At 42.1% G+C, this 21,878-nt stretch overlaps 1 protein-coding gene across 1 annotated transcript; it reads right to left on the bottom strand.

Moving 5' to 3' along the window:
• Positions 1-345: 345 nt before the first annotated feature.
• On the bottom strand, positions 346-20,178 carry LOC122034510. Its single transcript, XM_042593832.1, has 5 exons — positions 19,998-20,178; positions 19,678-19,720; positions 750-924; positions 516-648; positions 346-446 (listed from the first exon to the last, which is right to left on the bottom strand). Exons 1-5 carry the CDS (start codon positions 20,176-20,178, stop codon positions 346-348), a joined length of 633 nt encoding a protein of 210 aa, XP_042449766.1.
• Positions 20,179-21,878: the final 1,700 nt, after the last annotated feature.

Consider the following 21,878-nt stretch of genomic DNA (forward strand, 5'->3'; position numbering starts at 1 on the left):
GGAGGAATCAATTGCAGGTGTCTGAGAAGCAATTCCCTTTACTATCTTTCCGCAACAATCTAAGAAAAGTTTGTAAGAGCAATTTGAGCAGCTTATGTGAAAATCCACTAGTGAAGTCTTGCAATAATTACTTGTTCCAAGAGAGAAACAAGAAAAGAAAACAATATCAATCAAGTGAACATTTTAATGCATGATGAGACGATAACAAAGAACAGAATATGACCTAAAAATTAGAACTTGCTAAAGTAAAATAGAGGCACAAGTTTACAAATGACCATCTAAGAAACAGGGTGATCAGGACACATTATTCAGTTATTATGTCCATGATTTCAAAAACATAGCAAATTACGAAATTCTCAGAGGTGTTACAGATGTGAAGACATACCAGTTAACAAGCTCATTGTGAGGCTCATATACTCGAAGAAGTACACCAGAAAATCCACCTTCTGGATGATAGATCGATCAAGAGGATATCTAACTGGAGGAAGAAACTAGGAAATTGTTTTGAAGCTTACCTTGATCCCCTTGCTTTACTTCCATCTCATTTAATTGGTTCTGATAGATATGTTTCAGCAAGGGAAGCAATTCAGATATCAAGCTATATGTGTGCTCCTTATTATTAAACTTGTTTTGACCATTTGCCAGTTCCTGAAGATGATACAAATTGCATATGCATATAAAAGTTCTAGACAAGTATGAAAGTTGACAGAACCGTCTCTAACTTAACAATAATTGGCTAGGAAGTTAACCTTATGCCAGTCTTCTTTTGCTCCAAGAGGAGAACAAGTCGGACAATCCAATTGTCTATGACTAACAGGGTAGACAGTTGTCACATCGACAAGACAAATCTCATCACTATCGGCATGCTCAGTCTTCCTATGCTCCTGAACAATTTCAAGATCCTGAAGATCACATAAATGGAAACTTTCATGACAAAACATTCTCAGAGTAAATAATGTTCATAAAACTTTGCATGTTAAAAGTAAGTAAACCTTATAATCATCTTTAGCTGGACTTCTAGAACATGCTTTGCAATCACAACAGTCGCGACAAACAAGACAAGCAATCTTTACCTCCTTTTCAAACATACTAGAGTACCTTGACAATACAAACTAAATCAGATAAACAGAAGTAGTTTTTTTTTTTATGTATAAGATCCTATATCACTGATATCAAGATGTTCAAGTCTAAAAGAGCTAAAAGAGAAAAATAAATCAAAAGCATTTTGCCAATATGGTTCAATTCTCTTCCTGTAGACAATGCATGTCATTTGAAATTTAATCACAAACAGGGTGGATATACAAACAAGATCACAATTCAAGCCATTGGATGTGAATATAGTAACAGCAATATAGCTCAACCACAATGAAACTTCACCAAAATAACAAAAGCAATCTAGCTCAACTCACATTGAAACTTATACTCATAAGACAAAAAGGTAATTTAATAATATCAAAATCAAACCAAATCATGAGAAAAGACTCAAATAAGATTAAAGCACAATTAAGATTAACCCAAACCTAAAATTAACTTGGATTCATCCTACAATAAATCAAAATTGATCTAAAAATCTCTACTGAAAGTCCTAATCCAAGTGTGCCTTGAGTGACCCTCCATAATGATAATCCATTCAAATCGAAGCTTCTCATACTAAGGAATATAACAGAACCTGTAAATTGAATCCAAAATAAATAAACTATTTGGTATTCAATTTAGGGAGTAAGAGTTCACAATTCAGCCTAATGACATAACTAGCCCATCAAGGGATACTGAGTGTGATTATATCCACTATAGAATTTATATGCTTTTAGGACCAAGAGATACCAATTGCAAAACTAATCAAGTAGGCTGGAAACCTAAAGCCATGCTTCCCAGATGGCCGAAAGTTTAACAATAAAAATTTGTTTATATGTACAATATATTGAAGTTTCATCGACTTTAATCTAAGTAACACACACAATAGGTAACAACTTGTAGGACACATTTGGGTATAGATTAATGGGTGTCAATGAAAGAAATCTTTTTGTCTTTGTGAAATGTTAATATCATGATTGGTTAGCTTATGAAGATTCACAGGATTTCATTAACTTATGAAGTTGTTACGAAATCTCCCAGTTGCAGAAGCTTAGCTAGGCCAAGTATTCACACAGAACTTGTTATATTAGCAACACACTAACTAAGATGATAGTATGAGGGTGCCAATAGGAAATGCATTTATGTTAGGGAACTTACTTTCAGTTACTAAAGACAGTGAGTAACATGTAAATCTCGATAATAAGTTGTGAGATGCACAAATTCTGTTATTCACTAATATGGTATCAAAGGAAGGTTTTGACATGGATTCATGATTGATTATCATTTGAAAATTCTGAGTATTACCTTTCAAATTCCTGCATAATAAGATAATAATCACAGGATAATAGCATCAGTACAGCAAAAGGAAATAAATTTAGTTTAGACAATTTAAGTTTTTGGTGTTGAAACACGGAATAGGTAATAGCTTATAGGACACATATATTCTGCTATTGACTGAAGCAGTAAGCTTTTGCCTTGGAAGCTGTTATGATTGGTTAATGATCCGGCGGTAAGAATGGGGGGCCCATCTTCTGAAGGGTCCCAGCCTAAGGACGGATGGAGGGCTGGCCAAGCGGGTAATGGTCCGAGCGGAGCTAGAGATAACCCATCCATGGGCTTGGGTTTCCGACTGTTGGAGTGTATACTGAAAGCCTAAGCTTTGTAAACATTCATTATGAATAAAGAATCACATTTGGTCTAATTATCTACATTTGTTTGTAGTTGTTCATTTAATTTATATTGTAGATAACATAGTATGTGGTGTCACATACAGAAGATGATGTTATCAGTACCTTATAAATTATAAACAGTAGCTCACGACCAGAATGGAAAGGAACAAACCATTAGAAGGTCGTAGTGTAATTAGGTATTAGTTTATCTTGACTATATAATTACACTAGTACACTCAGAGTGTATTGAGTAGGACCATTTGAGGTCGTTTCTTTATACTGACTTTATAAAGGAACAAAGACCTCGGTTATTATGGAAGTGTGTGCTCTTAATCCTAATATAATAACAAGCACATATATTTGATATTTATTTCTTTAATTTATCAATGGGTGAGATTTAGTTCGATGAATCAATAAGCGATAAATTGGAAAATGATATCACTTATAGTGTGTTGTTGATTATAGAAGGAAGCGTGTCCTAGAGATACTAGGTTGATAATGTCCCAAGAGGAGCTCATAAGGATTGTCATGTTAAACCTGCAGGTGGACTTAGTCCATGCGATAAGGTTGAGTGGTACTACTCTTGGACTTAGACATTAATTAAATGAGTTGTCGATAACTCACTTAATTAGTGGACATTCGATATCTTAAACACAGACTAACACACTCATAATAAGAAGGAGCCCAAAAATGTAATTTAGGATTGGTGCGGTAGTTCAATGATAGTTCTCTAGTGGAATGAATTATCATTGATAAAATTAAGTTGTGTGTTCGGGGCGAACATGGGATGCTTAATTTTATCGGGAGACCAAAACCAATTCCTCCTCTCGGTCCCTATCGTAGCCTCTTATTTATAGAGTACTATACCCACATATACCCACCTTCTATACCCACCTAAAGGGGTCGGCCAAGCTAGCTTGGGACTAAGCTAGGCCTAGCTTGAACCCAAGCTAGTAGGGCCGGACATAATTAATTAAAAGAACATTTAATTTTAATGTTTATTATTATGTGGAAGATTTAATTTAAAAGAGAATTAAAATTAAAATATCTCTCTTGTAAAAGATTTACAAAAGATTAAAGAAAGAGATTAGATCTCTTTCCTTATTTGTAGATTGGAGAGATATTTTATTTTCTCTTTAAAATTATTCACATGTTAATAAAATTAAAATTATAGATATTTCCTTTTATTAACCATGAAGAGATTTTTAAGAGAAATTTTATTTTTTAAAATTTTCGGAAACAAATAAGGAAAGTTTTAATTGTTGATTGAAACTTGTCCAATTTGCTTCCTATTGTTTTGGCCGGCCATCATTGTTTAATTTGGGAAATATTATTTTATTTTTCTCAATTAAATCATGTCAAGGAAATTAAGGAAAATTTATTGTAATTAAATTTCCTAATTTACCTAGGCCAAGGAATATAAAAGAAGGGGTGAGGGTGCCTTCACAAGACACAACATCTATTATTCCTCTCTCTCTTTTGTTCCTTGGTGTGGCCGGCCATCATCTCCTTCTCTTGTGGTGGCCGAACCTCTCCCTCTCCTTGGAGTTCTTGTGGTGGCGGATACTACTCGGAGAAGAAGAAGAAGAAGGAGAAAGCTAGCATCTCTTGGAGCTTGGTTAGTATTTTGGTTTTTCTCCTTGGTGAAGCTTTTCTTTTGTGGCCGAACCTTGCTTGGAGGAGAAGAAGGTGGTTGGTGGTTTCTCATCTTGGAAGATCGTTGCCCACACAACGTCCGAGGTTAGAAGAGGAATACGGTAGAAGATCAAGAGGTTTTTTTCTACAAGGTATAACTAGTAATTTCTATTTCCGCATCATGCTAGTTATTTATGGAAATAATGCCAAATACAAGAGGCTTACGTTCTAGTATTTCGAATATGTTTTTCAAAGTTGTGTTCTTTTGTTTCTTTCTTTTCCTTGTGATTTGATTGTTCCTTTTGGTTAACCTAAAGTTATTTTAGGAAATTAAATATTGGCTTTCTATTAAAGGTTTTGTCTAGTCGGTGGTGGTTGCTCCCATATCCAAGAAGGCCATGTGCCTCGCCACGTCAGTACTGGGAACCTTTTATGGAAATTAATATTTAATGGAATTAATAACTTAAGGTGACTTGGGTCGAACGTGTTAAGTTCCGCAGGAGATCCAAGTCAAAACCTAAAAGAACAAATAGATTAAGTTTTGGATCAAACGTGTTAAGTAGGCGATCCAAAATTTAATTTAAAAGAACACATGGTAGCTAGGAAAAGGTTCGGACCTTTGTACAAAATTTTTATACAGTGGAACCTATAGGTTTTCAGTAGCAACCAACAATTGGTATCGAGCTAGGGTTTTGCCTCTGTATTTGGTATTTAGTTTAATTATGCACATGTCATACATAATTTAGGCAAGTTAATAGTAGGATGTGCTAACTCTATGGATGCAGGATCCAACTATTATGGCTTTTAGTTAATTATGTGTGTGATTGGACCTTGGACATGTCAAGGGCAATTTATATGTGTGTGCATGATTGTATTAAAATACAGCAGGAGCTGTATTTAGTTTTATTAGGATTTTATTTTTGATCTAGATACATGTACATTCCTTTTATGGAATATAGGATCAAAATGTAAAATTCTATTTATGTCGCGGATCGAATCTTGCAAAGCGTGGAACCTTCTAAGGACCAGAGGCGCAGCGGAACTCGGAGCAAGATGGATGCGACAGTTAGACCCGGTGGCGGTGGCCAAATATGGCAGCAGCTTCGGATGACAACACACGGAGGACAATTAAAGATAAAAGCCATAATAGTTAAAAATTAGATTTTCTATTTATTGCTTTTATATTGTGCTGTGTGTGCATGTTAGTTTACAAGTTTAGTAGGCTAGCATAGTTAAAATTCCTCATTTGTAAATAACTAAGTGGGAGAGGGATTTTTAAGTAAATCCCATGGTCTCCATTCTTGGTTTGTAAGTGATGCAAACAAGCTTGCGCGTTGGCTCAGAGTGCCTTCCTCCATAGCGGATGAGCTTGTTTGCGGATCACTAGAACAGACTTCCATTTCGGATGACTATAGGAAGTTAATCAAGCGTGTGATCTTCCCCAGCGGAAGGGCATAATCTTATTAATGGACTTAGTGTCAAGTAATGGTAAACATAGACACATCTAATAGTATCCTCCACATCAGCTATTATTTGTGAGAACAAATAATACCAACTATTAATTTTATTTGTCAAAAGTTAGGTTGACAAGATAATAAAATTAATGGGTTAAAACCCTCCTTTTACAAATGTTGAAATTGTATACGTCCACACTAACGTGGCATACAAAATTCACGGTGTTATGAGGTGTTGGTTAATTTAAAATAGTATTGTTTGAGGAATCAATATTATTCTAAATTTAGAGTTCGACCAAAAGTTATTTGTGATTCTTAGGATGACTTTCAACCCACTGTCCATCATACTTCAACAAAATAGACTTACTGGACCAAATTACATAGATTGGAAAAGAAACCTGGATATTGTTCTATTGCTGAAAGCTATAAATTTATCTTGACTGAACCATGCACCTACTGGTGAATCTACCCAAGAGGAGATTGAATATCATAAGAGATGGGTAAAGGCGGATGAGATGGCGCGGTGTTACATTTTGGCTTCAATGTCAAATGTATTGCAACATCGGCATAAAGATTTACCAACAGACTATATTATGAACAATCTCAATGAACTCTTTGGTCATCGGGATAGGGCTTCTAGACAAGAAGCTATGAGAAAGATAATGACCACCATGCAAGAGGGTACTCTGTAAGGGATCATATCCTAAACATGATGGCTTATACGAGATAGAGATCCTTGGAGGAGAAATTGAGGGAAACTCAGATCGATATGATCCTCCAAACGCTACCTAGAAGTTTTGAGCTCGCTGAACTATAATATGAATAAGAGGATTTATTCATTAGGGGAACTACTCAAGAAGCGGAAGGATTATTTCGTCAAAATTCTCAAATTCACTATCTTGAAAATGGTTCTACTTCTAAACCGAGAGGAAGAAGAAGAAACAAGTGGTTCAGCAAAGAAAGTGAATAAATCTCAGTGTAGAGATTTTATGAAGAAGCTGAAGGGCAAGTGCTTCATCTAGCAGTCAGGCGGATTGTCCTCGTAAGAACCAAAACAAAGGTATATCTCATGCTCTAGTTGTTGAAACATGTTTAGCGGTGTTATCTACCAACACCTGGTGTGTAGACGGAGCCACCGATCATGTCTGCAATTCCTTGCGGGGTTCCAGGAAACTATTTGAAGATTACAGTCTACATGGGCAATGCTACTAAGGTGGCAGTTGTTGTAGTGGGAGGCGTCTACTTATCTTTTAGTAGAAATAAAAATTTGGTTTAAGAAATTGTCTTTATGTACCCAGTTTAGAATTTAATTTCAGTTTCTAAACTGCTTTTAGATGGATATTCGGTTTCTTCAAGAACGATGTAGTTATTAAAAGAAATAAAGTGATTATCTGCTCCGGTGCATTAGTTGGCAATTTGTATATTTTAAATCAATTTCTTCCACAAAGCAAAACATGGAAATTTATAACTCATCTTCTAATTCTAATAAGAGAAAAGAACCTTAAATGAACCAAGCATATCTTTGGCATCTAAGACTTGGTCATATTAATTTAAGTAGGATTCAGAGGCTTATAGCCGATGGACTTTGAGTTCATTAGAGTTGGAAAATTTTCCAACTTGTGAATCTTCTTAGAAGGTAAAATGACCAAGAGGAGGCCAAGGGTATAGAGCCAAAGAAGTGTTAGAGTTGGTTCACTCGATTTGTGTGTCTGTCCATGCAAGAGGAGGTTTTGAATATTTTGTCTCTTTCATGAGCGATTATTCAAGATATGGATACATTTACCTAATGCGCCAAAATGCTTTGACAAGTTCAAAGAATACAAGGTTGATGTGGAGAAGCGATTAGGTAAAGTATCAAGACACTACGATCGATCGTGGTGGCGAATACCTCTTAGGAGAGTTTAGGAATTACTTATCGGAGGTCGATCAACTTACTCGCATCTGGAACACCCCAATGGAATGGTGTGGCAGAGCGAAGGAATAGGACTCTTATGGAGATGGTTAGATCGATGATGAGTTATTCAGATACCAAATTCGTTTTGGGGATATGCTCTGGAAACAGATATCGTTCCGAACTTAGTACCTTCTAAATCAGTTTCTTCTACTCCCATAGAATTGTGGAATGGGCGGAAGCCTAGTCTGTTGTCTAGCACATGTGCTGAAACCAGATCTTGATAAGTTAGAATCTCGTGTTCGCGTGTTTGTAGGATATCCTAAAGGCGAAAGGTGGTTTATTTTATAGTCCTAAAGACCGAAGGTCATTGTTAGCACCAATGCCCGTTTTAGAAGAAGACTATATAATGGATCACAAGCCCGATAGTAAAGTTGTTTTAGAAGAACTTAGAGAGGACATGTCTACTTCATTACAAGATGAAGTACCACAAGAGCAACACGTGTCACACATGATACGCAACCATAGACAGTTGTGAGGCAACCTGAAGATTCATGTTTTGGGAGAGTCTTGGACTTGATCCGGTAAACATGAACCTCCCGATCATATGATGAAGCACTCCAAGATATAGATCGACATCTTGGCAAAAGGCAATGAATTCGAAATAGAGTCCATGTACTCTAATAAGGTGCGGAGCTTGTAGAACCACACGATGGTGTAAAAGCCGTTGGATGCAAGTGGATCTACAAAAGAAAAGAGGGATGGAAGGTAGAAACCTTCAAAGCTAGGCTTGTTGCAAAAGGGTACACTCGGAAAGAGGGAATCGATTATGAAACCTTTTCACCGTAGCCATGCTTAAGTCTATCCGGATACTCTTATCCATTCTGCTCATATGGATTATGAGATTTGGCAAATGGATGTCAAGGCGACTTTCCTTAATGGAAGTCTTGAAGAGAACATCCATATGAAGCAACCGAAGGGTTCATTGAAAAGGCAAAGAGCATCTAGTGTGCAAGCTTAATCGGTCCATTTATGAACTGAAGCAAGCTTAGGTCTTGGAACATCCGGTTTAATGAAGTAATCCAATCATATGGATTTATTCAAAGTCCGGATGAGTCTTGTGTATATAAGAAGTGTAACGGAAACGTGGTGGTATTTCTTGTACTATCGTAGATGATATTTTGTTAATTGGCAACAATGTCAAGGTATTATCGGGCGTAAGGGTATGGTTGTCAAACAATTTGATATGAAGGACTTAGGAGATTGTGCACACATTATTGGGATCAAAGTTATAAGGGATCCAAGAAAAGAATGTCCCAAGCTTCATATATAGATACAATCCTTGCTCGTTTTAGCATGCAGGATTCCAAGAAAGGTTTCTTACCTTTTAGACATGGAGTAGCTCTATCTAAAGAGATGTCTCCAAAGACATCAAAGAGATAGAGGACATGAAAGCAGTTCCTTTTCGCTTTGGGAAGCCTAATGTATGCAATATGTACGAGACACGATTCTTGGTGGGCATGGTCGTGAGATATCGAGTAACCTGGACAAGGACATTGGATCCAGGAAGCATATATTAAAGTACCCGAGAAGGACTAGAGATTATATGCTAGTTTACCAAGCGAACGATCCGCTCCCTGTGGGTTACACGGATTCCGATTTCCAATCAGATAGTAAGTCTACATCAGCTATGTGTTTACTTTAGGAGGTGGAGCCATTTCATGGAGGAGTGTTAATGCGTTTTGGACTCAACCATGGAAGCGAGTCTAGACCTCCGAGGCTAAAGAAGCAGTATGGCTCAGAACTTTCTAATGGACTTAGATGTGATTCTGGTTTGCCCAAAATCATCACAATTTATTGTGATACTAACTTCAAGGAACCACGAGCCCATAAGGCAAGTAAACATATAGAGTGCAAGTACCACATAGAGATATCGTGGAGCGAGGAGAAGTTATCATCGCCATGAGCAGATAACCTGGCGATCCTTTCACTAAGGCCCTTCCGGTCGATCGACATGTGGAGGAATGGGAATCGGATGTATGGTAGAAGATATGGCGACTTAGTCATTAGTATAAGTGGGAGATTGTTGGGTGTATCAAAGCCTAAGCTTTGTAAACATTCATTATGAATAAAGAATCACATTTGGTCTAATTATCTACATTTGTTTGTAGTTGTTCATTTAATTTATATTGTAGATAACATAGTATGTGGTGTCACATACAGAAGATGATGTTATCAGTACCTTATAAATTATAAACAGTAGCTCACGACCAAAATGGAAAGGAACAAACCATTAGAAGGTCGTAGTGTAATTAGGTATTAGTTTATCTTGACTATATAATTACACTAGTACACTCAGAGTGTATTGAGTAGGACCATTTGAGGTCGTTTCTTTTATACTGACTTTATAAAGGAACAAAGACCTCGGTTATTATGGAAGTGTGTGCTCTTAATCCTAATATAATAACAAGCACATATATTTGATATTTATTTCTTTAATTTATCAATGGGTGAGATTTAGTTCGATGAATCAATAAGCCCGATAAGTTGGAAAATGATATCACTTATAGTGTGTGTTGTTGATTATAGAAGGAAACTGTGTCCTAGAGATACTAGGTTGATAATGTCCCCAAGAGGAGCTCATAAGGATTGTCATGTTAAACCCTGCAGGTGGACTTAGTCCGACATGACGATAAGGTTGAGTGGTACTACTCTTGGACTTAGACATTAATTAAATGAGTTGTCAGTAACTCACTTAATTAGTGGACATTCGATATCTTAAACACAGGGAGACTAACACACTCATAATAAGAAGGAGCCCAAAAATATAATTTGGGATTGGTGCGGTAGTTCAATGATAGTTCTCTAGTGGAATGAATTATCATTGATAAAATTAACTTGTGTGTTCGCGGCGAATTTTATCGGGAGACCAAAACCAATTTCTCCTCTCGGTCCCTATCGTAGCCTCTTATTTATAGAGTACTATACCCACATATACCCACCTTCTATACCCACCTAAAGGGGGTCGGCCAAGCTAGCTTGGGAACCAAGCTAGGGCCGGCCTAAGCTTGGGTTTTAAACCCAAGCTAGTAGGGCCGGCCATAATTAATTAAAAAGAAAATTTAATTTTAATGTTTATTATTATGTGGAAGATTTAATTTAAAAGAGAATTAAAATTAAAATATCTCTCTTGTAAAAGATTTACAAAAGATTAAAGAAAGAGATTAGATCTCTTTCCTTATTTGTAGATTGGAGAGATGTTTTATTTTCTCTTTAAAATTATTCACATGTTAATAAAATTAAAATTATAGATATTTCCTTTTATTAACCATGAAGAGATTTTTAAGAGAAATTTTATTTTTTAAAATTTTCGGAAACAAATAAGGAAAGTTTTAATTGTTGATTGAAACTTGTCCAATTTGCTTCCTATTGTTTTGGCCGACCATCATTGTTTAATTTGGGAAATATTATTTTATTTTTCTCAATTAAATCATGTCAAGGAAATTAAGGAAAATTTATTGTAATTAAATTTCCTAATTTACCTAGGCCAAGGAATATAAAAGAAGAGGTGAGGGTGCCTTCACAAGACACAACATCTATTATTCCTCTCCTTTTTTTTGTTCCTTGGTGTGGCCGGCCATCATCTCCTTCTCTTCCTCTTGTGGTGGCCGAACCTCTCCCTCTCCCTTGGAGTTCTTGTGGTGGCCGGATACTACTCGGAGAAGAAGAAGAAGAAGGAGAGAAAGCTAGCATCTCTTGGAGCTTGGTTAGTATTTTGGTTTTTCTCCTTGGTGAAGCTTTTCTTTTGTGGCCGAACCTTGCTTGGAGGAGAAGAAGGTGGTTGGTGGTTTCTCATCTTGGAAGATCGTTGCCCACACAACGTCCGAGGTTAGAAGAGGAATACGGTAGAAGATCAAGAGGTTTTTTTCTACAAGGTATAACTAGTAATTTCTATTTCCGCATCATGCTAGTTATTTATGGAAATAATGCCAAATACAAGAGGCTTACGTTCTAGTATTTCGAATATATTTTTCGAAGTTGTGTTCTTTTGTTTCTTTCTTTTCCTTGTGATTTGATTGTTCCTTTTGGTTAACCTAAAGTTATTTTAGGAAATTAAATATTGGCTTTCTATTAAAGGTTTTGTCTAGTCGGTGGTGGTTGCTCCCATATCCAAGAAGGTCATGTGCCTCGCCACGTCAGTACTGGGAACCTTTTATGGAAATTAATATTTAATGGAATTAATAACTTAAGGTGACTTGGGTCGAACGTGTTAAGTTCCGCAGGAGATCCAAGTCAAAACCTAAAAGAACAAATAGATTAAGTTTTGGATCAAACGTGTTAAGTTCCGCAGGCGATCCAAAATTTAATTTAAAAGAACACATGGTAGCTAGGAAAAGGTTCAGACCTTTGTACAAAATTTTTATACAGTGGAACCTATAGGTTTTCCGAGTAGCAACCAACACCGACGCCAAGGCAGGAAGATCGAAGCTCGGCTGGGACCGAAGGGCCGATCGGGTGGTCCGTTCGGCCAGGATAGGGGCGAGGGTACAAAGGTGGCCGAGCGGCCTATGCGCTCGGCAGAAGCATGTCTGATGATTAGGCCGTACACAAGATCGCACGATGGAGGATCTTACCGTCACATCATGGAAAGGTTGATACAGTAGCAGTATGGCCTCATGGACGTCTTTCTGACAAACCCATATCTGAGCATGGTCCTTCTGACAGACCCATACCTGGGCATGGTCAAAAGTAGGTGGTTGCTTTGATTAGCGCGCCCAGGCTTCTTCGAGAGGTCTATATAAGGTCTCCATTTCTTCACCGGAGGTATGAAAAAAGTCTTCATCTTAAGGCCACCTATTCGTGATTCCTCGCCTGACTTGAGCATCGGAGGGTCGTCGCCGGGACACCCCTCCCGGCTCGGTTTTGCTGCAGGTTCGCCGGAGCGCTCGAGGATTCAGCAGGGAGCGCCACGTGCCCAGTGTCCGTTGACTCCTGGTTCGGACAGGATCAAATTGGCGCCGTCTGTGGGAACGCTCCTGCATCCGACTGGAAACAATGGATGAGGCTGGACGACAATGTTGGTGCAATATCCCTCAGGTCAAGGGTGACCTGGTTAACCAAGCTGAGTCTTGGTTAGGGTTTAGATGTTTGACAATAAGATATTGATCGAAGAAGAGTCAAGTAGGTCAAGGTTGACCGGATACTTGACTGGGAAGTCCTAACTGGCATGTTAGGCAGGTGAAAATCCTGGTGAGTGAAGCCAGGTGAAAGTCCTAGTGAGTGAAGCTAGGCAGAAGGAAATCCTGGTGAGTGAAGCCAGGTGAAAGTCCTAGTGAGTGAAGCTAGGCAGAAGGAAATCCTGGTGAGTGAAGCCAGGTGAAAGTCCTAGTGAGTGAAGCTAGGCAGATGGAAAACCCTAGTGAGTGAAGCTAGGTGAAAGTCCTGGTGAGTGAAGCCAGACAAAGGAAATCCAGATGGATCAAGGATGATCGGACATCGGTGTTGGGAAGTCGTCAAAGGATTGACTGGATACTTGGCAGGAAGGAAATCCGGATGGGTCGAGGTTGACCGGACATCTGGTGAGAAAGTAGGTCAAAGGATTGGTGGATACTTGGCAAGGAAGGAAATCCGGATGGGTCAAGGTTGACCAGGCATGGGAAGTCAAGTAGGTCAAAGGATTGGGTGGATACTTGGCAAGGAAGGAAATCCAGATGGATCGAGGATGATCGGACATCGGTGTTGGGAAGTCCAAGTAGGTCAATGGGTGACCGGATGCTTGCACGACGAGTAAAAGTCAAGTGGGTCAAGGGATTGGCGGACACTTGGTGGGGAGTCTGGCAGGTCAAGGGTGACCAGATGCGAGGCATGATGTACCAACAGTCAAGGTTGACGGATGTTGGTTAGGGAGGTTTGGGACTTGGTTTTGGGCAAAACCAAGTCTTGGATCGATCCGTGGATCGATCCAATCGATCGGTGGATCGATCCAGTTCTTCCTGGAAAGCTTGGATCGATCCGTGGATCGATCGAGGTCGATAGATCGGCCGTCGATCGGGACGATCTTTCGCCGCGATAGCGCCGGATCGATCAGCGTTTCTGAGCAGAGGTGCTCGGATCGATCCGTGGATCGATCAAGCCTCCCTCGATTTGAACATTCGAATCGATCGGGATCCCAGTTGCGTCGGGTTTAAAGCCGCAGCGAGCGTGGTCTTCACATCTCTTTACGAGCTCTTCTCGATTCATTCCGGCTCCTCCACGCTCTCTACAAGCACGTGATCGCCAGGTTCTTGAAGGTTCTTGGAGGCTTTCCAAGTCAAGAGGCGGATCTATTGCAAGAGGAAGAAGTTAGGGTTAGGGTTTTTACTGCACATCTTGTAAGCTTTTGCTTAACTTGTATTTCCCTTTCTTCTTCTTGTATTGAGAGTGTTGCAGGGCTTCTCCGCCTTTGGTAGTTACCATAAAGGAGTGTTATTCATAGTGGAGGGTGTGTGCGTTGGTGTGGATCCTTGGATTAGTCACCTCTTGTTGAGGTGGATACCAAGTAAAATCCTAGTGTTAGCGTGTTTGTGTTTGTTTCTGTATTTTCCGCTGCACATCCAAGAAGCAACAAGCAACGAAGCGCATCGAGCGAACGCGACGAGCTATTCACCCCCCCTCTAGCTACTTTTGGTCCTAACAGACAACACACGGTGGCGCTTTCGACGGAAGAACTCGAAGCTCTGGTCGAGATAAGGGCCGCCAAACTTGTGGAACAAAAACAGAAAGCAGCAGCCGAGCGGCCTGAGCAACAAGCAACATCTACGTCAGGTGGCCGAGCGAGCAGGTCCCTTCAAAATCATCGAGAAGCTCCGCTCGGGTGCGTATTATTTGGAAGATGAGGAAGGTCGGCAGCTAGATAGGCCGTGGAGCGCGAACCACCTCCAGCCTTACCGGGCAGGGTGAAAGGTGTGCCTATGTAAATCATCTTGTGTACTTTTTTCGACTGAATACTTGAAATGCAGAAACGAAAAATCAAAAGAACAAATAAGGCACCACCAACAAAATAACGAAGGCCCCGAGCCGCTCGGCCGGAGGTAAATGGGTCGAGCCAAGCGCTCGAAAATTGAAGGCCCCGTACCATTCGGACGGAGGTATATTATCCTAGCCAAAATGCTCGACGAAGCAGACCCTGAGTCGTTCGGCCAGGAGTACGTTCTCCAAGCTAGGGAGCAAAAAGATGAAAACACATGGAGCATTCTCCGCTGAACGGCGTGTGCATTTAGATTCGTAAGCAAATGACCCGTGCCGGTCGGATGGGCATAAAATTTGTTCGAGCACGGGAAAAGTTATGAAGGCCAAGGTCGCTTGACCTGGTAAGGAGTTAGCCTGGAAGGCCGTCTCAAACGTTAAAACCGAGAGCCGCGCGATCGGCTATAAACATCCGCGCCGTTGAGAGCCACGCCGATCGGCTATAAACATCAGCGAGCACCGTCGTTAAAATCGAGAGCCGCGCCGATCGGCTATAAACATTCGCGCCGCGAGCACCGTCGTTAAAATCGAGAGCCCGCCGATCGACTATAAACATCCGCGCCGACGAGCATCGTTAAAATCCGCGCCGCCGATCGGCTATAAACATCCGTGCCGAGAGCGGCGCCGATCGGCTATAAACATCCGTGCCGACGCGCCGCCGATCGGCTATAAACATCCGCGCCGACGAGAAAAATCCGAGCCGCCGATCGGCTATAAACATCCGCCCCGACGAGCACCATCGTTAAAAATCAAGTCGGTCCGGCGACTATAAATACCCCGGACGAACGAATATCGAGTAAGAAACCATGGAAACTACAAATATTAAAACATTCGGGCCCGATTGGGGTTGGTCCTTCGATACTCGGCGTTTGTTAACTTCACGCAGGCAAGATACGTGCAGAGCGAGTAGGCCTCCCCGCTCGGACTTTATGCAATGGGCCAAGCCGATCGGACGCGTGACGGAGAACGCTTAAGAGCATGACTGACTCTAAGCATACACGTTAAGCAAATAGAAGAATATTATGGATAATGAGTAAGAAGACAAAAGCAGATGGGCATCGTTTCATTAGAAGAAAAATTATGCCGAACGGCACGTACAAAAATTTTACATCCGCCGAGCGGATGAAATACAGAAAGTACTTGAAATAACCTGCATCACTCCGGATCCTCAAAATTAAAAAAGGCGTCCGGGATGTCGTCAATCATGGCCGCCAGTTCAGGAGGGGGAATGCTCAGGTCAGCAGGAAGGTGCCCCCCCTTCTTAAAGTACGCCGTGGTGACCTTGACCGCCTCGATGAAGGTTGAGGAGACGTTGCCACCGAACTTTTCGCCAAAGCGCTCCGAGCGGAGGTATTCCTGGCGCGCTGCTGCTAGGCGACTCGGCTCTCCCTCCTTATATTTTTTGAGTGCCGCTCGGGAAGCGGTTAAGGTATCTTGGACTGCCTTCAAGTCCACCTCGGCCTTTGTGCGTTCTGCCGAACGGTCCTCCCGCTCGGCGTTCAGCTGGGCGTTAAGATCCTTGGATTGCTGATCTAGGGCCCGGACTTCAACCTTCATCTTATCCAGATCCGCGATCGCCCGCTTCTTCCGACTGCTGGCGCGCTTCACGTCTGCGTCGCGTATCTTCACCAGGCCTTCAAGTCGAGCCACCTCTGTAGCTAGGTGCGGCCTTCTTGTTCGGCCTCGGGGCTTGTTTCTCCAGCCGTGGGACCCCGACACTTGAAGTTTTCCAGGCTCCTCCAACTCGGCTAGCCGATGGCTAGTGGCGATTTGCTCAGCCGTGTTGTAAAGGAAATAATGAAATCAGAACAAAGCGGTGGCATGCACGGGAAGAAAATGAATTTACAGGTGGCTGCTTGCATGTTGTTGTCGGGATTGCTTGGGCGTCATGAGGGCCACTTGAATCTGGGCGTCCTCAAAAGTTGGCGAGCGGACCCGTCAAGGTTATTTCGTGAGCAGGGCTCGAAGGCCGATCGGCAGACAATAAATATTCCTCCGATGGGAATCGGAGGGTAGTCTTGATGGTTGGATGGCCGGATGGCGCTTCTGGTCGCCTGACGCGGAGACTCCTATAGTGGAAGTTTCGCCCAACCGACGTAGGCGACGAGCGGGAAGGCCGTGCGGTGGGCGAAACCGCAGGGTCCCGATCTGTGATGGCGTGCGATCCGTGAGATTACGTCGATCGGCGCACGTGGTTCCGCCTCTTGGGTGGACGGTGGAGTCTCGTCGGCGTTCATGAACCTCCAATGGGGATCCCGACACAGGGCGCCACTCGGCGCAGGATCCGCCTCAACCTCCGTTGAGCGGATGGGGCTTTTGTTTCAGGCACCCCTCTCTCAGCATCGTCGGTGGGGATGAGACCCGCTCGGCGAGCTCTTTGGTGGCGCTTCAATTTCCACGGACTTTAATTTCAAATTAGCGGTAGCCTTGGAGCGCCACACTAAGGAAAAGAAATTAAAATCAATTAGACAAAAAGACTAAGAGTAAAGAATCCTTACTCATGCGGAAGGGAGATTTGCCCGAAGGAGACAATCCGAAAATATACAACACCCCTTAATGGTCGATCTTGTATCATTGACCGGACAACGATTCGCGCATGAAGATAAAGGCTGGATTGCTTCGAACTTGCCGAGCTCCGGTCGAGCTGATGCCATTTGGTTCGGAATGCGGGCCGCTCGGGAAGTCGGATATAGAAGAAAAACTCCTTCCAGTGTTTGTTGGAGGTCGGCATATTATCAAAAAATTTAAAGCCTATTCTACTTTGGAAAATAAAAGTGTCCGGCTCGGATTGTTTGGGGTAGAAGAAGAAGTGGAATATTTTGGGGTCAAGAGGGATACTGTGCAGCTTGAAGAGGACGACCACCCCGCTCAGCAGCCTAAAGGAATTCGGCACAAGTTGGCCGAGCGAGATGCGAAAATAGTTACAAACCTCTAAAATAAAGGGATGGGTAGGAAATCTAAGACCGCCCTGGAATTGATCTAAAAAGAAACAAATGGTGCCGATCGGCGGGTCATGTGGCCGGTCAGTCGGGTCGGCTATAACTATTTCATGGTTATCAGGAATCTCATACGTTCGAACGAGGCGCCGAGCACCCTCCTCATCAAATCGACTCTCCATGGTCAGGTACCAAGGGCCGGGAACACCAACAGCGGGTCCGGAGGAGCTTGCCATCTCGAAGAAGCAGAAAGATAGCAAGAAATCGACGGAATGCGAACAAAAGAGGCAAGACAAGTTGGGAAGACCTTGTAAACGAAGGGAGAAGACTCACTGAGAGGGAAGCGGACGAGAAGGATCACCGGTGAAATGGTAGCCATCTAAAAACAGACACTGGATCGTCGGAGGCCGCAGCAATAGAACGAAACAGAAAGACAAAGCGCGAGCAAGTGACCGGCCAAAAAAGGGGACGGAGGCTTTATACGGCCGAGGCCAGTCAGCCTCCGCCGTCCGATCTAGGTCACGAGAAACGAGGACGCCATCGGGCCGTCCATTTCAAACGGGGGCGTCCCATCGTAAGTGACGCCGCCGCCACACAATGGTCGACACGTGGCGCCCTGTCATCGAGCGCAATTAATGCGCCCATACCGCGCACGCTTCGCCTTAATGAAAAAGATTGCACGATTTCCGAGAAGATTTAGACAAGCAAACACCCATGTTGAGCGACAAGACAACCAAAACGCTGAGCCGAGCGGCTGAATTTGGTAGAAGGGCCGAACGGCCCCATGGATATTATAAGCTACGGAAAGGCGGCGACCGCCCGCTCGGACACATAAAGTCCAGTCAGTCGGACTCACTTCCTCCTTCGACTAGACTTGAAGGGAAGACAAGTGATCCGGCGATAAGAATGGGGGGCCCACCTTCTGAAGGGTCCCAGCCTAAGGACGGATGGAGGGCTGGCCAAGCGGGTAATGGTCCGAGCGGAGCTAGAGATAACTCATCCATGGGCTTGGGTTTCCGACGCCAAGGCAGGAAGATCGAAGGGCCGAGTCGGCTGGGACCGAAGGGCCGATCGGGTGGTCCGTTCGGCCAGGATAGGGGCGAGGGTACAAAGGTGGCCGAGCGGCCTATGCGCTCGGCTCGGGTTATGGGATATCAGCAGAAGCATGTCTGATGATTAGGCAGTACACAAGATCGCACGATGGAGGATCTTGCCGTCACATCATGGAAAGGTTGATACAGTAGCAGTATGGCCTCATGGACGTCTTTCTGACAGACCCATATCTGAGCATGGTCCTTCTGACAGACCCATACCTGGGCATGGTCAAAAGCAGGTGGTTGCTTTGATTGGCGCGCCCAGGCTTCTTTGAGAGGTCTATATAAGGTCTCCATTTCTTCACCGGAGGTATGAAAAAAGTCTTCATCTTGAGGCCACCTATTCGTGATTCCTCGCCTGACTTGAGCGTCGGAGGGCCGTCGCCGGGACACCCCTCCCGGCTCGGTTTTGCTGCAGGTTCGCCGGAGCGCTCGAGGATTCAGCAGGGAGCGCCACGTGCCCAGTGTCCGTTGACTCCTGGTTCGGACAGGATCAGTTATCATTTGAAATTCACAGTATTGCCTTCCAGTTCCTGCATAATCAAATGTAAATATATTAGATAATGCAAGAGTTCAATTGAGAGAATGTCGTCGATGTAAAATCTGTGTACAAAAGAAGAAAATTTCATGAACTTTCACAAAAAAAAATGTTACATTTGCAACATCACCACGCCACAAAGAAAGTGATGCATACGAACTTTCAAATTCAAAATAATAGTAAAAGGACAACTATAGATGCCTTTCTTCTCAGTGCATGTAGACATCCACACCAAATGCACAAGAATGAGTAATGATCAGTCTTTTTCCTTGTCCAATTACATGAAGTGGCACCACCCAATTTTTTAGGTTTATTTAGTAGTAAGGAAAAACCAGCATGCAAGGAGGATCTAAAATCAACAAACATATGAAAAATAGAACCTGTGATCTCTTTGTGAAGACTTGATAAGAAGACAATCAAAGTCTGAGAAAGTGAAATCAATAAGTCACAGATCCATGCAATAAACTTGCAGGACAATCAGAACAATACAGTTACATTAATGAGAAAGCATTTTTATGCCATCACCAAAATCCATTGCAGACAACTACCTAGTGTATTAGATTCTTTGCAACTTTGACAAACACACACATAATTGCATTAAAGAGAAAGCGGACAGAAGGAATTTAGTAATGCATACTTGATACATAAAAATGTTACAACCAATGAAAACAATACAAAGCATGCATGACATCAAGGATACATTTTCCAGCATCTGAAGGAACAAGTCTCATTTCAGTGATTTTTGACAACACCAAATCACCATTTATTTCTGAATATGAGGCTTTGGACTCCTCTTCATCATCCTCATCACCCGTCTCAATCTTATCAAGCATCCAACAAACATGCATAAGCTGGAAAATGAAAATCACTAGAGAAGCCATCGACAAAATAGTCCTTTAATGCTCAAAAAATTCAAGTCAAAGTGACAAACTCAAGTTTACCAAGCAGTGAATAAGGGGAAAAAAATATATATCACATTTTGTGCTTTAATCCTGTTATCTTCAGATAGAACATCACGAAACTCGATCTTAAACCAAATACCTGAGTATAGATGCAAGGAAATGGGTAGGCCTCTCGGCCCCTCAATACAGCGTGAAGAGACAACGACAGAAAATCCACCGCGTATCCTTTCCCTCTGTCGGCGTCACTCAACCAAATCACTCTCCTACAAGGAGCTATTCGCATCAGACAGAAACACCAAGAAAGAAAGTGAGCAGTGCGGCACTGATACCTGGTGGTGACATAGAGAGACCCAGGAGATTCCAGGGGCCAGGAACCGAGGGCGATGGCGACGCCATGCAAAACGTACATCAGCTCCTCGCTGTCGTCGGAGCCCAACCAAGGTCGTACGTTGCCGTCGACGATGCAATCGTCGAAGTGCTGCAGCCCTGGAACAAGGTAGGTTCAAAGATGTCCTTTTTTTTAAAAAAAATATTTTAATAGAACCTATTCGTTGGTCGAGGGAGAGGTGGACAGTCCGCCCGTCGCCGTGAAGCATGAGGTTGGAGTCTCCAAACAGTTGGGTGTAGCCTTCCTCAAAGGAGATGGTGGCGAGGTTGGGCAACTTCAGGAGGAAAGCAGCCTCATGGGAAGGGAGCAAAATCAAACACAAAAATAGGAGGAAGTAGAAAGGAAAAGATAAAGTATGGACTAAGAAGGGGAAGCAAGGGCATCGTCTTGATCCTGATCGGGAGAGGAAGGGGCGTCGATCTAGGAAGGGGAAGAGGGAGATGAGGCTGAGAGAGATGGTCGGATGGCCAGTGGCGAGGAGGAAAGTGGTGGTGGCTTCGCGACGGTATACGGTGGACGGCGTGATATAGGTTTAGGTTTAGAGGAAAGAGTGAAGTGTTGCAAATTTTGACTAAGTATTGATGGAAAAATTATATTATTTTATTTTGGTTCATAGACATCGGGTTTTAAAAAACCGCTGTTTAAATCGGTGTTTATTAACGAAAAAAAAGCGCTCATAGACATCGGCTAAAAAACCGATGTCTATGAGCAAAAATCTGCGCTCATAGACACCGATTTTTGGAAAAATCGGTGTAAAATACTCAAAGACATCGATTTTTGCTTAAAACTGTTGTTGTTCCACCGATGTCTATGAGGGTTTTTTTGTAGTGGTGGAGGAGTTTCTTCGGATCATCGGAGTTCGTCTTCATCAGAGGTCATCATCATCCATCGGAACCAGTGCTTATCCTCGCATATCTCGGACAAGATCAGTAGTCTGTCTCTCTTCATCTTTTATATAAATTTTGCCCTTTTTTTCTTCCCCGATAAAATACTTAGATAGTGTTTGTTTCACTCCTAGGAATCAGAATAGGAATGAGTATCATAGTATTATAGAATGAGAATGAGTATGACCTTGGGTATCATTATTAAAAATAATGTTTGTTTAGTTGAATATTTTTAATCGGAATGAATCTAAATTTTCTTTTTTACCCTTAGAGGAAAATAAGAGAAAAAATTAGATGTGAGAGAAAAATATGATGAGTGAGAATGATGAGAGAGAAAGTGTGATAAGAGAGAAAACATAATGGGAAAATTGAAGAGAGGGAAAGTGTGGTGAGAGAAAATGAGGAGA

Source organism: Zingiber officinale, chromosome 1B, assembly GCF_018446385.1.
Source record: "Zingiber officinale cultivar Zhangliang chromosome 1B, Zo_v1.1, whole genome shotgun sequence".
In the NCBI taxonomy this organism is placed as follows: Eukaryota; Viridiplantae; Streptophyta; class Magnoliopsida; order Zingiberales; family Zingiberaceae; genus Zingiber; species Zingiber officinale.

Coding starts and splice junctions, on each gene's coding strand:
- LOC122034510 (XM_042593832.1), bottom strand. CDS start 20,178: ATGGCTTCTCTAGTGATTTTCATTTTCCAGCTTATGCATGTTTGTTGG. Junction 19,721..19,997: donor TCCTTCAGATGCTGGAAAAT/GTATCCTTGATG, acceptor TCACTTTCTCAG/ACTTTGATTGTCTTCTTATC. Junction 925..19,677: donor TCTTCACAAAGAGATCACAG/GTTCTATTTTTC, acceptor TTGTCATGAAAG/TTTCCATTTATGTGATCTTC.